The sequence below is a fragment of the Macaca fascicularis genome, chromosome 5 (assembly GCF_037993035.2).
Source record: "Macaca fascicularis isolate 582-1 chromosome 5, T2T-MFA8v1.1".
NCBI classification, from domain to species: domain Eukaryota; kingdom Metazoa; phylum Chordata; class Mammalia; order Primates; family Cercopithecidae; genus Macaca; species Macaca fascicularis.
The window spans coordinates 38,693,141-38,713,669 of record NC_088379.1 but is presented as its reverse complement, the minus strand read 5'-3'; the positions used below and the strand labels follow the sequence as shown (position 1 = coordinate 38,713,669).

The 20,529-nt window shown below is 39.9% G+C and overlaps 1 protein-coding gene across 1 annotated transcript in view; it reads right to left on the bottom strand.

Annotated features, from left to right (window-relative positions):
- Nucleotides 1–18,061, bottom strand: part of KLB (klotho beta) — a 47,784-nt gene extending 29,723 nt beyond the window's left edge. Inside the window, exon 1 of the mRNA XM_005554699.5 lies at nucleotides 17,146–18,061. Coding sequence (XP_005554756.3) covers nucleotides 17,146–17,970 — 825 coding nt within the window. The 5' untranslated portion in view covers nucleotides 17,971–18,061. The remainder of the gene's footprint in view (nucleotides 1–17,145) is intronic.
- Between the last annotated feature and the right edge of the window lie 2,468 nt (nucleotides 18,062–20,529).

The following is a 20,529-nucleotide window of genomic DNA, read 5'->3' as shown; positions in this document are numbered from 1 at the left end:
AACAAGGGCCATCATGTGTAGAGCCTGCAGCAAAGCCATATTTACTGTGAGCCCAATGAAGCTTTAACTTCAGGACGCCTTGCTTGCTTAGGCCCCCAGAAATGCCCTGGGTGGGTCGGGGAGCCTAGTTGCAATTGGAAGCACTTCTAGGCGAGCAGTTCTGGCAAATTCCCTAAAGAGACTTTAGAAAAAAAAGGACTCTAGGACTACAGTAATTTATTGTGCTAGGCGTGGTACTCACATCTGTAATCCCAGCACTTTGGGAAGCCGAGGCTGGTGGATCACTTGAGCCCAGGAGTTCAAGATTGGCCTGGCCAACATGGCAAAACCTCCTCTCTACAAAAAATACAAAAATTAGCTGGGCATGGTAGTGTGCACCTGTAACCCCAGCTACTCAGGAGGCTGAGGTGGGAGGATCACCTGAGCCCATGGAGGTTGAGGCTGCAATGAGCTGTGATTGTGCCACTGCACTCCAGCTTGGGTGGCATAATGAGACCTGTCTCAAAAACAAAAACAAAAAATGACTATAGTAATTTATTGTGATGTTTTTCTCAGTCTAAATAAGGATTCATTTATTTATTTAATATATTTTTGCAGAGACAGGGTCTCACTATGTTGCCCAGGCTGGTCTCAAACTCAAGCAATCCTCCTGCCTTGGCCTCCCAAAGTGCCTGAGCTACTGCACCTGGCCAAATATTTACTTTTGTATTGATTTTTGTCTCCGTTTAATTTTTTTTTTTTTTTAAAAAGGATCCCTCCCTGCTATTGTAAAAGTCTCAGGCTCATGCAGTGTGGCTCCACACCAGGCCTATTAGCTTCTTGAGGGCAGAGACTGACTATATTTATTGTGCTCACAGTTGTCCACACAGATGCCCAATGGAGGGCCTGGCCTAGAATATTTGTTGAATGAACACCCATTATGGATCAGCTAGTTCGTTGGTTACTTGATGTACCTTGTTGATAATACAGCTTCTGCAAGACAAGTCTTATTTTTCCCATTTTAGAAAAGAAATTGAAGTTTACAGTTGCAGAGCTGGGATTTGAACCCACTTTACTATACCATCCTGCTTTCTGTATGTCCTGCCAGTTCTAAATTTTGAAGCCGTTGGGGAAAGACCATTTGACATATTGTTTTAAAATTACATTTTCTCTCTGCTGTACTTAGTTATTAAAAGAGCTAAATAGTCCTGGAATGAGGGTACCACATTCCACAATTGCATGATGAGAGAAAAATATCTATATACCTTTGGAATTCAGTATCATCTAGAAAGGTCATGGAGGACCTGTCAGCAAATTTGGGGTGTTCAGAAAACGGTTAGTTGTCCAAGTGCCTAGCACAGCACTTCTATGTATAACACTTATGTGTAATTTTCTATTCACCTCTCTCCTAAAACCAGTAACGTTAGCATTGGATTATTTTCCTCACTGATGTCAGAAGCTAAGTAAATCCCTCAGGCACCACCCCTGTGCTGGACTGTCTTCCCTGTGAATGGTGATCCTTACACCATTGTCAATGTTAGACTGAGGCCAGGCACGGTGGCTCACGCCTGTAATCCCAGCACTTTGGAAGGCTGAGATGGGTGGATCACTTGAGGTCAGGAATTCGAGACCAGCCTAGCCAACATGGTGAAACCCTCTCTCTACTAAAAATACAAAAATTAGCTAGACGTTGTGGCACGCGCCTGTAGTCCCAGCTACTCTACTCAGGAGGCTGAGGCAGGAGAATTGCTTGAACCCAGGAGGTGGAGGCTGCAGTGAACCGAGATAACGCCACTGCACTCCAGTGTGGGTGACAGAGCAAGACTCTGTCTCCAAAAAAAAAAGAAAAAAAAAAAGTTAGACTGAAAGAGCAGAGATACTTGTCTTCATAGCATTTAGAACAGCATGGCATTCAATCAAGTCATAATTAAATGGTTCTTAGAGATGAGTGATTTTCATAACTGAATATAACAAAACAGTGATGGAAATAAGAGCCACAGAAATTGAATAATATAAATATTAATAAGAGCTAACACATATCTAGTACCAAATGCGCCAGGCACTATTCCAGGTGTTGTGTGTGTACTCTCTCATGTAATCCTCACCGAAATTCTGCGAGGTAGGTACTGTGATCATTTCCACTTAGAGGAAATCAGAGGGTGGAGAGGTTAGGTAACTTGCACAGGATGAATCAGGCCCAGGCTGTATCACCCCACGTGCTCTAATTAGAGGTAGAGTATGGACCTCAGAGGTCATTTTGTTCAATTTAAAAAATTTTTCTATTATAGATGAAGAAGCTGAACCTCCCTCTCACCCACATAAATGACCTGCCCAAGGTGTCAGTTAGTAGTAAAGCTAGAAATAGAACTAAGTCCTTCAGGTTTCTAGTTCACTGTCATTCCAGGATATCATGCAAATTAAATTACGTGCCTTTGAAACACACTGTTACACCATAGACCGGAAGGTGATTGAACAGGCTGTGAAAATGCAAGGGGTATGTAACAGACATGGCACAAAACCAAGGGACAGTAGACTGAGAAACCAGAGAAGAAACACTCAGAGGCAGCCGGGTGCGGTGGCTCACACCTGTAATTCCAACACTTTGGGAAGCTGAGGGGGGTGGATCATTTGAGGTCAGGAATTCGAGACCAGCCTGGCCAACATGGTGAAATCCTGTCTCTACTAAAAATACAAAAATTAGCCAGGCAGTAGTGGCACACACCTGTAATCCCAGCTACTCGGGAGGCTGAGGCAGGAGAATTGCTTGAGCCTGGGAGGCAGACGGTAAGGTGAGCTGATCGTGCCACTGAGCTCCAGTCTGGGTGACAGAGTGAGACCCTGTGTTTTTTTTGATGGAGTCTTGCTCTGTTGCCCAGGCTGGAGTGCAATGGCAGATCTCGGCTCACAGCAACCTCTACCTCCCAGGTTCAAGCAATTCTCCTGCGTCAGTCTCTTGAGTAGCTGGCGTTATAAGCATGGGCCACTATGCCCAGCTAATTTTTTTGTATTTTTAGTAGAGACGGGGTTTTGCCATGTTGGCCAGGCTGGTCTCGAACTCCTGACCTCAAGTGGTCTGCCCACCTTGGCCTCCTAAACTGTTGGGATTACAGACATAAACCACCGTGCCCAGTCAGGGTCATGGTTTTGATTATGCCTGCATCCCGCTTCACCACCTGGGGCACCCCTCTGAACTCAGTCAAATGGAGAATTCATCAGCATTACCTTATGTTTCATTCTGTTCATTACACAAAGTTATATACATCAGCAAAAACAGGTTTAGATAAGTCATTTTCATTTGTCTAAGTTTCCTTCAACCCCCGGCTATTATTTTATTCCTTTTGTCACTCTTCATCCATTTACTTTGATTATTTACTTAAATTCAAGTCTACATTTATTTAACAAATACAAGGCCCTGTAACAGACATTTAGAAAAGCAAGGTAGCCCCTGCCTTTAGATGACCTATGATGTCTAACAGGAGAAAAAAATACAGAAATGAGTGAAATAAAAACAGTATGCTTTTATGTTTTGATTGAGAAATAATAACTGAAACTAAATGTAATAATATGATTCAAAAATCACTATATGTATGTCTATGTTATGTGTACATATATACATAGAAAAAAATCTGGACATTGAACAAATTGCTAGCAGTGGTTACTTCCGTGGTGTGGGGTTAGGGAGTAAGGAAAGAAGAGAACCTTTATTTTTGACAATGTCTTTCTATGTTGTTTGAATGTTTTGCAATACAAATGCATTATTTTTGTAATTCAATAAAGTTGGGTTGGGCATGGTGGTTCATGCCGGTAATCCCGGCACTTTGGAGGGCTGAAGTGGGAGGATCATTTGAACCCAGGAGTTCAAGACCAGCCTGGGCAACAAGAGCCAGACCTTGTTTCTACAAAAACTAAAAACGTTAGCTGGGTGTACCAGCTAACTCGGGAGGCTAAGGCACGAGGATCACTTGAGCCCAGGAAGTTGAGGCTACTGTGAGCCATGATCATGCCACTACACTCCAGCCTGGGCAACAGAGTAAGACCCTATCTCGAAAACAAAAAGTCAAGGGTATTGGTTGAAACAGTTCCTGTCAGTGACTTTAATTGTTCTGTGCTATCACTGTTTAGCTTCCCCCGACTTCCAAAAATCTCAAAAGAAAAAACAGACTTAAAAGTAAAGTTCGGCTACTCTGAATTTCATTCTATATTAAGGAATATTTTGTCCTCTATAATAATACGTTGATGTTCAAAACAATGTAAGGAGGAAGTCATGTCATATTAACATGAAGGAAAAACTCGTAACAGTAGACCCTGGCCCTTTACTTAAGACTTTGGTCATGTAATCTCTGGTCAAGATATGACATTAAGCAGAACCAAGCAATTAACTCCCCCAAATACTAAAGGATCTTGGCTTTCACCAGCCTCAAGGTTACCCAAAAACATTTTCAAGTAACACTACTAGATCATCCAAGGATTACTTTAATTACTTCTGTGATTCACTCTTCACTGGTCAGTAAATTAGAAGGTCAGAACCTTCCATTTTCAGCTTCTCTACTACTTTTCAGCAACAGAATTGTTGCTAATGTTCAGTAGTTTTAATCACACATTTTTCTTTTAAAATAGCATTTTTTTTTTTTTTTTTGAGATGGAGTTTTGTTCTTGTCGCCCAGGCTGGAGTGCAGTGGCACGATCTTGGCTCACTGCAACCTCCGCCTTCCAGGTTCAGGCGATTCTCCTGCTTTAGCCCCCTGAGTAGCTGGGACTAGAGGCACCCATCACTACGCCCAGCTAATTTTTTTATTTTTTTATTTTTTTGAGACAGAGTCGCTGTGTTGTCCAGACTAGAGTGCAGTGGTGCGATCTTGGCTCACTGCAACCTCCGCCTCCCGGGCTCAGACAATTCTCCTGCCTCAGCCTCCCTAGTAGCTGGGATTACAGGCACACGCCACCAAGCCCAGCTTATTTTTCTTGTATTTTCAGTAGAGACGGGGTTTCACTACGTTGGCCAGCCTGGTGTTGAACTCCTGACCCCAGGTGATCCATCCACCTCAGCCTCCCAAAGTGCTAGGATTACAGGCGTGAGTCACAGTGCTTGGCCTAAAATAGGCTGTTTTCGAATGTTGAGTTTGCTCAGTAAAACTTTATATATGTTATTTTATTTTATTTTTTTTTTGAGACAGAGTCTCGCTCTGTGGCCCAGGCTGGAGTGCAGTGGCCGGATCTCAGCTCACTTATTTTGTATTATAAAGTCATGTAAAGTTTCCCTCTGTTCATAGTTTCATTATGTCCAGCACTGTTTCCATTACTCAAAATATTTTCTGATCTCCATTTGGGCCTAATTTTCCATGTATGAGAGTGCTCATATCAAATCAAGCTGTTTAAATAGGATCACAATATTATTCTCTGAGCATTTATAATTACATTTATTTAAACTCTTGTTAATCATTTACTGAAGTATAACTTTTTCTACTCAATGGTTAGAAAAAGTAAATATTGCTCTCTTGAAGGTTTTAGAATACCTGTTGTAGTCTGAAATTTTTTTTTTTTACACGACTCATTACTAACAATGGTATTCTGGTTATAGAAACTCTCTTTGGCAATTCTCCACAAGCAGTTTTCATAATTTATTCAAACTTAGTTTAAAAACATCTATAATAATAATAGTTTTAACGTATTTGGTCAGTATTTCTTTTTTCTTTCTTTTTTTTTTTTTTTAGAGATGGCGTGTTTGACACCCAGGCTGGAGTGCAGTGGCACGATCTTGGTTGACTACAACCTCTGCCTCCTGGGTTCAAGCGATTCTCCTGCCTCAGTCTCCCAAGTAGCTGGGATTTCAGGCTTACTACCACCACACCCAGCTAACTTTTGTATTCTTAGTAGAGATGGGATTTCACCAGGTTGGCCAGGCTAATCTTGAACTCCTGACCTCAAGTGATCCGCCTGCCTCAGCCTCCCAAAGTGCTGGGATGTACGTGAGTCACTGTGCCCGGCCTGATCAGTATTTCTTATACGGTATTTTCTAAGAGGTGTCTTAGATCCTGATGGAGATGGGTTGGCATTATATGCAGGTACTGTGCATTAGCTAATCAAATGAAAAACTGTGCTAACTCTAGATGATACGGCCGGGCACAGTGGCTCACATTTGTAATCCCAGCACTTTGCGAGGCTGAGGTGGATGGATCACTTGAGGTGAGGAGTTTGAGACCAGCCTGGCCAACATGGCGAAACCCTGTCTCTACTAAAAGTACAAGGCCGGGCGTGGTGGCTCACGCCTGTAATCCCAGCACTTTGGGAGGCCGAGGCGGGCGAATCACGAGGTCAGGAGATCAAGACCATCCTGGCTAACATGGTGAAACCCCGTCTCTACTAAAAACACAAAAAATTAGCCGGGTTTGGTGGCAGACGCCTGTAGTCCCAGCTACTCAGGAGGCTGAGGCAGGAGAATGGCGTGAACCTAGGAGGTGGAGTTTGCAGTGAGCCAAGATTGCGCCACTGCAGTTCAGCCTGGGCAACAGAGCGAGACTCTGTCTCAAAAAAAAAAAAAAGTACAAAAATTAGCTGGCGTGGTGGCTCATGCCTGTAGTCCTAGCTACTCAGGAGGCTAAGGCAGGAGAATCGCTTGAACCTGGGAGGTGGAGGTTGCAGTGAGCCGAGATTGCAGCTCTGCACTACTCCAGCCTAGGTGACAGAGTGAGACTCTTCAAAAAAAAAAAAAAAGATATTGTCAAGGGCACACTTAAGTGATTTAACATCACTTTAATGGGATGCTAAATTTTGAGCAAATAATTAAAATCATGAGGACAAATGAAAAACCCAACTTTTAATATATGAGTCAGGGGATAAATAGTTCATAGATTTCATGGACAAATTAAACACATACATAGATTGTTTTGGTCTTTTAATAAGCAAAGCAAAGTAAAATATCTGCTGAGACAGTATCAAAACAAGTGACGGACATGGGTTTTGAAGCTGTAAATTTTTTTTTCATTGAAGCGGGGCAGCTGATTTCTGTCCTCAGACCTTGCTAGCTTGGATTGACACAGATCAGGCTTTAATTTTGTGTTTGACACTTTGATCCACTATGTAACCTTGGGCAAATTTCTCTGGGCCTGTTTCATCAATTGTAAGTTGAGTTTCAGAACACCTGCCTGGCAGAGTTGATGAGTGAATTAAACGAGATCATATATTACAGGTACCTAGTATGCTTCTGATATTACAGTATGTATGCAATAAAAATTCTTATAGTAATTTAAAAGAATATGATGGGATGTAAAAAAGTTATCTGTAATAATTGTCTCAATCTTTCACTTTAAGAATTAAGATAGTTCTTTGTTCTTTCTTCTCTTTTTAAAAAAAGCATTTTTGGCTGGGTGCAGTGGCTCATGCCTGTAATCCCAGCATACTGGGAGGTTGAGCCAGGCGGATCACCTGAGGTCACGAGTTCAAGACCAGCCTGACCAACATGGAGTAACCTTGTCTCTGCTAAAAATACAAAAAATACAAAATTAGCCAAGCGTGGCGGTGCATGCCTGTAATCCCAGCTACTGGGAGGCTGAGGCAGGGGAATCACTTGAACCCAGAAGGTGGAGGTTATGATGAGCCGAGATCGCGCCATTGCACTCCAGCCTGGGCAACAAGAGCGAAACTCTGTCTCAAACAAACAAACGAACAACAACAACAACAAAAACCACTTTTTTGATGTGAGAGGGGAAAGTGGTGGAAGGAAGAAAGTAATAGGTTTTGTTGTTTGTTTCAACCCTCTTTCTCCCGTCCTCTGTTGAAAAAAAAAGCTTGACTAATTTTTTAGCCACTAAGACTTAGCACAAATTAATTATGATATGTTATTCTCTTGAAATCTGACTTTACCAAGGGAGTTTTTAAAAAATCCTTTTTTTTTTCAGTGAAAGAAAATAATTTCAGATAATCCTTGAAGATTTTGCTTCTATATAACCAAGACAAACTAAAAAGGCTCCAACTAGTATTTCCATTTCAAAATATTACACTTAATCTTCAAGACATTGGTGGTGGATTGGGCAAAAGAGTCTTTAAAATGACACTTTGTTTATTTAAATATGCCTAAGAAACACTGCAGCCTTCTTGTTCAAGAAAGCAGTTGCAGCAGTCTGTTGGCAAAGAAGGCTTAGCTATTAATCATGTGAATGGTGGCATTTTCACGGCTATTTTTGCAGTTTTATTATTTACTTTTTGAGACAGGGTCTCACTCTGTCACCCAGGCTGGAGTCCAGTGGTACCATCATAGCTTTAAACTTGAATTCTTGAGCTCAAGCAATTCTCTCACCTCAGCCTCCCCAGTAGCTGTAACTGCAGGCTCATACCACCATGCCTATCTGATTTTTGTTTTATTTTTTGTAGAGACCAAAGTCTCACTATGTTGCTTAGGCTGATCTTGAACTCCTGGACTCAAGCAATCCTCCTGCCTCAGTCTCCCAAAGTGTTGGGATTACAGGCATGAGTCACTGCGCTTGACCCTTGTTTTTGCAGTTTAAATACTAAATTTTGTTTAATAATTTTAAGAGAGCCTTTAAGAAGAGAACTATATGAAGATTAAAAAAAATTTTTTTTCTAGTTTCTTGTTGGAAAAAGTCATTTATCTTTAAATGTAAAATATTCTCTTTACCTTCTTATGTGACTTATTTTTTACTTTTAATTATGGAAATTGTCATAATACACAAAAATAGAAACAATAATAAACCCTCATAAACACATCACTGAGTTTTAACAGTCATCAAAATGCTGCAGCTTGTTTCAAGATGGGTTTTTAATGTACAATATTTTAAAGAAACAGACATATCTAATTGATTTGCATGTTCTGAAAAGACTAATGTTTATGCCTGTGAGAGTGTGTGTGTGTGTGTGTGTATGTGCCTGCAATCCACTTTTTTGTTGTTGTTGTTGCAGGTTTAAATCCTTTCTGGAACAAGGTAGATCTTCCTTAATTTGAAAATAATCAATTATGCATTGAATGCCTAACACGTGTCCAGCATGTGTGAGCTTCTGTGAAGGAATTATGCCAAGAAATGTTAAGACAAAGTTACTCAAAGAAGTGGAAAAATAGGAAAGCAATCCAGTTGTATCCTAAGCTCAAGAAAGAGCTGGTGAGGCCTTGACCTAGAGTAGGGTTTCCCAACATATCTTATCCTGAAAGCCTCTTTCACAGTGTTAAGCAATCTCTTGAACCCACGAGGAATTTTAAAAATTATTTCATCATTTGTGTGTGGTAATAAAAAAATACAAAAAGCATTGACATATATTTTATTTTATATAAATATATTTATTGACTATTGTATTTTAAGGCCTATTTAAATTTAAAATATTAATAGAATAAATAAATATTTTAAATGCTAATAATATATGCACATAAATTTGGGCATTTAACCATCTAATAATGCACATTATTTAAATTATTTTAATTATGTAATAAGGAAAAGCATTTTATGACTTAAATATTTTTAAAATTTTATTTATTTTTTATTTTTTTAGAGACGCAGTCCCCCTCTATCACCCAAGCTGGAGTGCAGAGGCATGATCACAGCTCACTGCAGCCTCGAACTCCTGAGCTCAAGAAGCCCTCCTGCCTTGACTTCCCAAAGTGTTGGGAATACAGGCATGAGCCACTGCACCTGGCCTCAAAGTAGATTTCTAAAAGAAAAATATTTTAGTAAACAAGAGTACATAATGACACTTAGATATATCTAGATATGTATATAAATAAAAAACCAGAAAAATAGAACACAAAGTGACACATAAAAAACCAAACTTTGGCCAGGCGCAGTGACTCACGCCTGTAATCCCAGCACTTTGAGAGGCAGAGGCAGGTCTATCACCTGAGGCCCAGAGTTCGAGACCAGCCCGGCCAATATGGTGAAACCCTGTCTCTACTAAAAATACAAAAATTAGCCGTGAGCTGTGGCACATGCCTGTAATCCCAGCTACTTGGGAGGCTGAGGCATGAGAATCGCTCCTTCTCAGAACACGAATCAAAAAAGCCACCCCCTGCCAAGTTTTGTGAAACACAAAGTTATAGCATCAAAAATGAATAAATATTGCTTATGTAACATTTTGTTTGAATCGTTGAATTTTGCTTTTTTTTTTTTTTTTTTTTTCTGAGACAGATTCTTGCTCTGTTACCCGGGCTAGAGTGAAGTGGTGTGATCTCGGCTCACTGCAACCTCCACCTCCCGGGTTCAAGCAATTCTCCCGCCTCAGCCTCCCCAGTAGCTGGGATTAAAGGCACCCACCACCACGCCTGGCTAATTTTTGTATTTTTAGTAGGGATGAGGTTTTACTATGTTGGTCAGGCTGGTCTCGAACTCCTGACCTCGTGATCCGCCCACCTTGGCCTCTCAAAGTGTTGGGATTACAGGCATGAGCCACCGCGCCTGGCCAAATTTTGCTTTTTAAAAAAGGACAAGTTTTTTTAAAAAGTAAGATTAGTGTTTTGTTCATGAATAACTAATGGTTAATATAAGAAAAATAGTTTGGGAGCAGCTCTTTCAAGTATTTCACAAATAAGGCAAAGCCAGGAGGGACAGTCTTTATTCTTGATATGTGAAAAGCCAAACTAGATGTAATCATGTTGATGATTAAATATTATTTCCTCTTTCAACATTTTAAAAGCACTGTTTTTTTTCCCCTAAAAACAGAATAGGCCGTACATTAATTTTGAGCTTCTGTATGCAACTTATACATCTGGTGAAGATCTCCTTGAGGCAATCGTGTAAAATAATCATCTTTATGCCCCTCATACTAGTTACATGTCAATGTCCTTATTCTTTGTGCTTCACGTCTTTAACCAGTTGTCTACTATAGAATAAGTCAGTGGTTTTAAGGGTGGAGTGAGCGGGAGGAATTTTGACTGCCTGGGGACATTTGGCAAGGTCTGGAGACATTTTTGATTGTCACAACACTGAAAATGGGGGAGCTACTGTCATCTAGTGAGTAGAGTTTAGATGCTGCTAACCTCCTCCATTGCACAGGACAACCCACCACAACAAAGAATTATCTGACCCCAAATGTCAATGGTGACCAGGTTTGAGAAATCTTTGTACTGTGTAAACAGTATTTATCTATGAAAGATAACATTTTCCCCCCTAATCCAATATGACTAGTAAAAGACAAAGAGTTTTAAAGTCAAGAAATGGTCAAAACTATCATGGAAGTTGGCAGTATTTTTCGTTTTATTTATTTATTTATTTATTTATTTATTTAATTTTTTTCCTGAGACAGGGTTTTGCTGTGTCACCCAGGCTGGAGTGCAGCGGCACAATCACAGCTGTTTGCAGCCTCGACCTCCCGGGCTTAAGTGATCTTCCCACCTCATCCTCCCAAGAAGCTGGGACTACAGGCATGTGCCACCCCTCTCAGCTGATTTCTTATTTTTTGTAGAGACAAGGTTTGTCTCGTCTCTACAAAACTATGTTGCCCAGGTTGGTCTTGAACTCCTGGACTCAAGGGATCTTCTTCCCTCGGTTTCTCAAAGTGCTGGGATTACAGGCAGGAATAACTCTGCCCAGCTTTGGCAATATTTAGTAGAGTTATAAACAGAATGAGTTATTGTCTCATGAGCAAACTCACCTTCCCAAACCTCTGTGCATGTTTACTCAGAGACTCTCAAATGTTCCATTCTAAAAGGGAAATGTACAAATTTAAATTATTATATGTGTTTATTGATTTAAAAATAGAATGAAAACAGACATTACTGCCTTTACTAATGTGAACCCTCAGGGCTTTGCTGAATAGGCCAAATATGTTTCTGGGATTTAAAAAACTAAACTTGGGAGAGAGAAATCTTCCCTCTACAAAGGAGAAAATGACACAACCCGAGGAAGAAATAGACGTGAGAGGCTGAGATAAAGGGCCTTCCTGGTCACTGAGCCCATTCATCCCTGTGGTCTGGTTACTGAGCCAGGAAATTGCCCCTTTTTGCTTAAGCCAATTTGAATGAGATTTCTGTAACTTACCACCAAAAAAGTCCTGACTAATATACTACTCGATTAATATAAGTAATATTTCAACAGTTTGCAATAATGCAATGAAATATGAAGATTGAACTTGAGACTGGTTTTTGATTACAGTATTTAAGACAGAAATCCTAAACCACTCATTTAATCAACATTTACAACTAATGTGTATAAATATTCTGTGCTAGGTGCTGAGAACATAAAGGCAAATTTAAAAATTGTCTCTCCTTTTTGAAAGAACTCTCAGTCTAGCTGGGGAGATGAAAAAGTATCATGTCGTATGAGTGTTATGCTAGAAACAAACCCATCTTATGGGGAGCCCGCAGAAGGGGCACTTAAATCTTAAAGGGGCAAGAATAACTTGGAGGTGGTGACCATCACGAAGTAAAGAGGGCATTTGTGCTAGACAGAGTGAGATAGTTGAAGCTGGTGGAGAGAAATAGGAAGGAGAGATTGAGACACTGGCAGTAGTAGTGTGTTATGATAGAACATGAAGTGCAAGAGGATGGGAGAGTGGCCAGGAAGGAGGCTGGGAATTGTGTCTCAAAGGTCTTGGTGAAAAATTGAGACTTTATCCCCAAAGCTTGGGGGAGCCACTAATGGATTTTATATAGAGGAGCAATATGACACATGTCCAAAATATCATACTGTAAGATGAGGATAATAGTTACCTGGCAAGATTGTTGCAAAGAGTATAGATAATATTTATTTACTTATGTGTTTTTGAAATGTAAATGTTCATAATATTTCTCTTTTTAAAAATATTTTTAAAATTTCAATAGTTTTTGGGGTACAAGTGGTTTTTGGTTACATGGATGAATTGTGTAAGGGTGAAGTCTGAGATTTTAGTGTACTTGTCACCAGAGGAGTATACATTGTATCTAATATGTAGTTTTTTATCCCTTACTCCTCTCCCAGCTTCCCTGTTCTGAGTCTCCAAAGTTGATTATATCCTTCTGTATGTAGGTATATATCATTCTGTATATACAGTCCATTATGTCATGCTTATATAGTGGGAGCTAAGCTATGGGTATGCAAATGCATACATAAGCTCAATATACCCATAGCTTAGCTCCCACTATATGAGAAAACATATGGTATTTGGTTTTCCATTCCTGAGTTACTTCACTTAGAATATACAGATTTTTTTTTTTAAATAGAGATGGGGGTCTTGCTATGTTGCCCAGGTTGGTCTCGAACTCATAGGCTCTGGGATTACAGGTATGAGCCACCATGCCCAGCCTAGAGATGATATTTAAAGTGATGATTACCATGCTTAAAAATGGCCAAGCCAGGGCCAGGTGCAGTGGTGCTCACACCTGTAATCCCAGCACTTTGGGAGGCTGAGGTGGGCAGATCACCTGAGGTCAGGAGTTCGAGACCAGCCTGGCCAACATGGTGAAATCCCGTCTCTACTAAAAATACAAAAATTAGGTGGGTGTGGTGGCACTCGCCTGTAATCCCAGCTACTCAGGAGGCTGAGGTGGGAGAACTGCTTGAACCTGGGAGGCAGAGGTTGCAGTGAGCTGAGATGGCATTACTGCACTCCAACCTGGGTGACAGAGTGAGACGCTGTCAAAAAAAAAAAAAAAAGAAAGAAAAAAAAAAAAAAGGCCAAACCAAAAAAGACATCCTCATTCTATTTCAAATACTGTTGAAAACTTAGCATTGAGGCCGGGCGCAGTGGCTCACGTCTGTAATCCCAGCATTTCGGGAGGCCAAGACGGGCGGATCACCTGAGGTCAGGAGTTCCAGACCAGCCTGACCAACATGGAGAAACCCTGTCTCTACTAAAAGTACAAAAAATTAGCCGCGCGTGGTGGCACATGCCTGTAATCCCAGCTACTTGGGAGGCTGAGGCAGGAGAATCGCTTGAACCCGGGAGGCGGAGGTTGCAGTGAGCCAAGATTGTGCCACTGCACTCCAGCCTGGGCAACAAGAGTGACAACTCCGTCTCAAACAAAACAAAACAAAAACAAAAACTTAGAGTTGAGGCGTCCAATAGTAGATGTGATTATGGAAAATTTTTACCTGAGTCTTAGACTTGCATTAAGGTACTCCCTAGATCTGCAATAAAGTGGAATCTAAATTGCAGGTTAGTCTCGGGACCCTCTGGACCATTCAGGTTTCCTCCAAACGGGAACATTTCAAACCAAGATGGAGTTTTCCAGATCATTCTGGAATGAAAAGAACCCCAATAGCCACCATGAAACCTTTTCTCTATCTGAGAAGCAGGGAATGAAGGGATCCATAACCCCCCAGAATTCAGTTTTATATTAGGCTTGTGTAGCTCAATAAATGTTTTCGGTCTAAAAACCATTCCTAAAGAATGCTTCTTCTGGGTCACAAGGGGGCAGGATAAGGAAGAAATACTTCATTGCAACATAAAATATCAAATTAATGTTTTCTACGTGAAAGTCAAGATAGCGAGGGGACAAGTGGGAAAAACAAGTTCACCTCAGGCTACCAAATCATTGCAAGATTTCTTTAGTGCTATAAGTCACTGGGCCATGCAGTGTATTTCACTTTCTGACTGATTTCAAGGACCCCTCACACCATTTATTTAGTCTAGTGATTTAGAACTTTTAAGGCAATACAAACATTATTTGGAAAACACAATAGTTGAAAAACACATCCCTCCATTTAAAATAATAAAATTTATCTCACGATCAGAAAGTGCTAATTTTGTGTTAAAGGCAGAGAATACCTCAAATTAGAGGAAAATGAAAAACATCTGAAAATATGTCATTTTATCAACTACATTTGGAAGCAACATCTGTTAAAGCTTTTTGCCTGTTAATTCTTATCAGCCAATTTTAAGGCTTTAATCCTTAAAATACATTTTCATGAAAACTCTAATTGTTGACATTTTTCCAGGTAATGACTTTTCAACAATTTAGAATATTTTTCTTTATACAAAGGTTAAATAAACATATTCATGCATATATTTGCATAGAAAACTTTAAAAAGAATGTATAAGAAATGATTAACAGTAGTGTCCTTGGCCTGGGATTGTCAGGTGGAGAAAGGGAGAGGGATTTAACTTTTTCACTTTAGATCCTTTGGTACAATCTGATATTATTTTTTATTTACTTATTTTTTTGAGACAGAGTCTCACTCTCACCCAGGCTGGAGTGCAGTGGCGTGATCTCGGCTCACTGCAACCTCTGCCTCCTGGGTTCAAGGGATTCTCCTGCCTCAGCCTCCCCAATAACCAGGACTACAGGCACGTGCCACCATGCCTAGTTAATTTTTGTGTTTTTAGTAGAGAGGGGGTTTCACTATGTTGGCCAGGCTGGTCTCGCGAACTCCTGACCTCGTGATCCACCCACCTCGGCCTCCCAAAGTGCTGGGATTACAGGCATGAGGCACTGCGCCCCGCCCAATCTGATATTTTTAAATGTACATGAGCATGAATTGTTTTAATAATTAAAAGGACTGGCTGAGGTTCACACCTGTAATCCCAGCACTTTGGGAGGCCGAGGCGGGTGGATCATGAGATCCGGAGTTTGAGACCAGCTTGGCCAACATAGTGAAACCCCTCTCTACTAAAAACACAAAAATTAACTGGGCAAGGTGGCACGTGTCTGTAGTCCCAGTTACTCAGGTGGCTGAGGCAGGAGAACTGCTTGAACCTGGGAGGTGGAGGTTGCAGTGAGCCGAGAGCACGCCATTGTACTCCAGCCTGGGTGACAGAATGAGACTTTGTCTCAAAAAAAACCAAAAAAACAAAAAAAAATTAAAAGGACTAAATGAAAGGAATATTTTTCTAACTTTTGCATGCATAATCTTGAGAACTTTTAAATACTTATACAATTTCTCCCCTTTAAGGCCTTATTTTGTCAAATCATAGTATACCCACACATTAATATGTTCTATATACAATTCTAGTCAAAAATGTACAAATGACCTTTAAATCATAATGCAATCTGTTTACTTCAAGGGCAGATGTGTCTGAAACCATAGTACAATGCACATGTGTAATAATCCAGAAAAGTTCAAAAAGAAAAGAAGTGATAGCAGATATTTTTGTATGTACAAATTCAGACATGGAATTATTTTATGTTGCTCTTTTTTAAAATTTCTGTATACTTAGCTTTTGATTATTAATAATTAAATTACTTTTTGTAGCACATTATAAAATTGATAAAAGTTTTTTCATTTTTAAAATGTAACAGGTGTGCAGAATAACTTATTTTTCTTAATTTTAAAACTCTTGAAAATTCCTGAGTCTTCTTTTCAAAACATTCTTAATGAAGACAGTTAGTGTTAATTATGTTGTCATTTAAAAAATCCATGTCCATAACAGCTGTATTTTACTCCTTAACCTTGGGAAAATTATTTAATCTCATTAAGCTTCAGTTTCCTCATCTTTTAAATGGGAAGAATAAGAAGACTAGTTCATAAGGCTGTTAAGAGGATAAGAGGATCAACTGTGACGATGCATGTAAAATACTTAATGTAGTCTGTGGTGCATAATAAGTACTCAGTAAATATTACCTATGATTTTGCTTGCATTTTCACTATTGTTTTACTAATGTTAACATTTCTCAACATAATCTCTAGCTTTTGAAATACACTGCTTGAAAATTGCTTTAGTAGAGCACATTCTTCCCAGTTCTTATGGGAAGAAATGTGTTTAGCTCCCATAACAATTAACCCTCTCTTTTTTGCTATGTAACACAAATAAAATCAAATGTGAAGTACATTTAAATTTCTGTATTTAATATGCATGAGTTAGCTAACATTTATTTAACTTACTTATTTACTTACTTTATTTACTTATTAGCTAAGTTAGCTATCCTTAACAACAAATACATAGTTGAAATGGTTGTGCCTTAACATAATTCTGAAACAATTGCACGTTGTCAGAAAAGGGTTCCAACAATTAAATTTATGAAGCACTGTTTTCCCACAGAATGAAAGTAAGCTCATATTTTCATACTGTAGTGTATGATGGTAGATTTAAAAATAGCCTCAAAGTGCGACTTTTGAAAAAAACTGATTGGATTAATACATTAAAAATAGCTTAGCTAAATAAAACATACACTAACTTAAATACAAAATTTGAGGATAGATCTTGTGAATAGCCTGAAATCAGTTGCCTTGATTTCAATAAGAGAATTACTGAGGCAGAAGGTAAATTGTTAGTGTTTTCTGAAGCTATAATAAGAAGCGAGCTGTACAGTACCTTGATCAAGTTGTGTCCCACAGTGTAGACAGCTGCTAAATTTCCCTTCTCTCCAGGGGCATGCATACCTGTCCCATACCCATGCCAAGCCACTAGATATGGGTTGTGAATTGTAATCCAATATTTGACACGGTCCCCAAACGTCTGGAAACAGTATGTGGCATAGTCATTGAAGATATCTATTATGGTATCATTTTTCCACCCCCCATATTTTTCCTGTAGGGCCAAAGGCAAATCCCAGTGGTATAAAGTAACTATAGGTTCGATGTTTCTAAGCACTAGAGAGTCCAGAAGAGTATTGTAGTACTGGAGACCTTTTGCGTTGGCAACTGTTACTATTCCATCGGGGAAAAGCCTTGGCCAGGAAATTGAAAATTGATAAAAAGAAACTCCTATAAAATCCAGGGCTGATAAGTCTTTTTCCAGAAAAATGTAACTGTCACTGGAACCATTCGTGCTGCTGACATTTTTAAGGTGTGTGTGGACGAAATGATCCCATATAGAAGGTCCTTTTCCATCCTTCTTCCAACTCCCTTCCACTTGCAATGCTCCAGTCCCAACACCCCAGAAAAAGTTTTTAGGGAAAGTGTCATAGAGAAACAGCTGACTTTCATTTACCGGAGTAAAATTAGGATTTTTAGACCATACAGCTCTTCCATCTCCAGAGAATCCAGTAACAGCTCGTAGCAGAGTAAGTGCTGACAGGATGACAGATCTTTGCAGTCCCCCGTTGGACATTGTATTCCTATAGCGTATGGTTATTTCATCAGTGCTGAAGAAAATCCATTCATTCCCTGGAGATCCTGCCGCACAGCCTGGCTTCATTTGCCACCAACTGCTGGACTGTCTTATCAAAGCTTCAGTAAAAGCTTGTGATTGTAAAGCTCTGTCAATGATTAGCTTGAACTGGGAGACTGAGGATGGGTCATAGAGAGCAACGTAATTTGAGGGAGGTGGCCCTATTGCAGTCACCAATGCGTCTCCTTCTCTTTCATTATGGGAAAAATTAGATGAGAATGCATTGGTGACAAGAGTTTAAATGTGTAACTAACACCTATGTAAACACTGAATTACAATCACATTATTTTCTGTGTAGCCTTTCATATTGACCCAAACCTTTTCTGAATGTTTTGAACATTATTGAATAAGGTATATGCCTTTTCTATTTTTACAGTTTTTGTGTGGTAATTTTATAATCTCACCTATCAAGAAAAATAACATATACAAGTATACAGCATTCCTACATACTAATAGTAAGGAATTAGAAAACACAATCAGAAATGACACTTCTCCACAAAATTCTAACACACCTAAGAACAAGCTTAATAAATGTTACCTATTTCAAGAAAATTGTATCGGGAGACTTGAAAAACTTCAATGAGAAAATATAGCACTTTGTGGATGGAAAAATGGAATACTTTACAATTTAATACACTTAACTAAAGTCCTCTAATCTCTAATTTTATTTTTTAATTTTATTTATTTAACTAAAATTCTCCAATCTCTATTTTTTAAATTAACTCATTCATTTTTAACAACAGTCTCGCTTTGTAGCCCAGGCTGGAGTGCAGTGGTGTCATCAGAGCTCACTGCAGCCTCAACTTCCCAGGCTTAAGCAATCCTCCCACCTCAGCCTCCTGAGTAGCTGGGACAACAGGCACATGTCACCATGCCCAGCTGATTTTTGATTTTTTGGTAGAGGTGGGGTCTGGCTACATCCCCCAGGCTGGTCTTGAACTCCTGGGCTCAAACAGCCCTTCTGCCTTGGCCTCCTAAAGTGCTTGAGATTATAGGTGTGAGCCACCATGCCTGGTCTAATCCCAAATTTTAGTTCAAGAAAATTATTATGAGAGGCCAGGCACAGTGGTTCATGGCTATAATCCCATCACTTTGGGAGGCCAATGCAGGCAGATCACTTGAGGTCAGGAGTTCGAGACCAGCTTAGCCAACATGTTGAAACTCCGTCTCTACTAAAAATACAGTTATCTGGGCAAGGTGGCAGGTGCCTGTAATCCCAGCTACTTGGGAAGCTGAGGCAGGAGAATCTCTTGAACCTGGGAGGTGGAGGTTGTAGTGAGCTGAGATTGCACCACTGCACTCCAGCCTGGGCAACAGACCAAGACTCGATCTCAAAATTAAAAAAAAAAAAAGAAAAAAAAGAAAATTGTTATGAAAGTTCACTTGAAGAATAGGCAATATTTGTTTTTAAAAAGGAAAGAAAAACCTGAAAAAGAAGATAGCAAAGGCATAAACAACCTTCAGCATGATTCTGGAATAAATATAAACATACAGAAAGAAATACATGTACCTACAGAAATAAATATTGTGCCGAATCAATAGCCTCCAAATAACCTGTAAAAAATTTAATGTTTTACAGCCTGGGGAACATAGTGAGGCCCGATCTCTACAAAAAAAATTTAAAACCACCTGGGTGTGGTCATGCATGCTGTAGTCCCAGCACTTTAGAAGGCCAAGGTGGGAGGATTGCTTTGAGCCCAGGAGGTCGAGGCTGCAGTGAGCCATGATTGCACCACTGCACTCCAGCCTGGGTGACAGAATGAGACTCTGTCTCAAAAGAAAAAAAAAAAATAATGTTTTAAATATTTGAAGTATCACATATGAATGAGAGGCAGAGTGGTTAATAGTCTGGTCTCTGTACCAGATGAGGTGGCTCACACCTATAATCCCAGCTACTCAGGAGGCTAAGTGGGGAGGGCTGCTTGAGGCCAGGAGTTTGAGACCAGCCTGGACAATATAGTGAGACTATCCTCATCTCTTAAAAAAAAAGATTGGGGCCAGACACAGTGGCTTGCACCTGTAATCCCAGCACTTTGGGAGACCGAGGCGGGAGGATCACCTGAGGTCAGGAGTTCGAGACCAGCCTGACCAATATGGTGAAACCCTGTCTCCACTAAAAATACAAAATTAGCTGTGCATGGTGGTGCATGCCTGTAATCCCAGTTACTCGGGAGCCTGAGGCAGAAGAATTGCCTAAACCTGGGAGGTGGAGGTTGCAGTGAGCTGAGATCGTGCCATTGCACTCAAGACTGGGCAACAAGAGCAAAACTCTGTCTCAAAAAAAAAAAAAAAAAAAAAAGATTGAGCCTCTAGAGGCAGACTGCCTGAGTTTAAATATAGCTGTGTGACTTGCCCTCAGTTTCCTCTTAACTAAGCAAAGGCATAATAATAATATGCACTTCATGGATTATTGTAAGAATTAAACGAGTTAATATGCTGAACCAAATGGTTTTCTCTGGAATAAAGAAACAAATGAACCAGTACATGTAAGACACTTGGAACAGAGACTGACACGTAGTAAATGCTCAATAAACATTATTTTTATGTGAAAGGGAAAGATTATTCAGGAAGTGATGCTAGGATTTA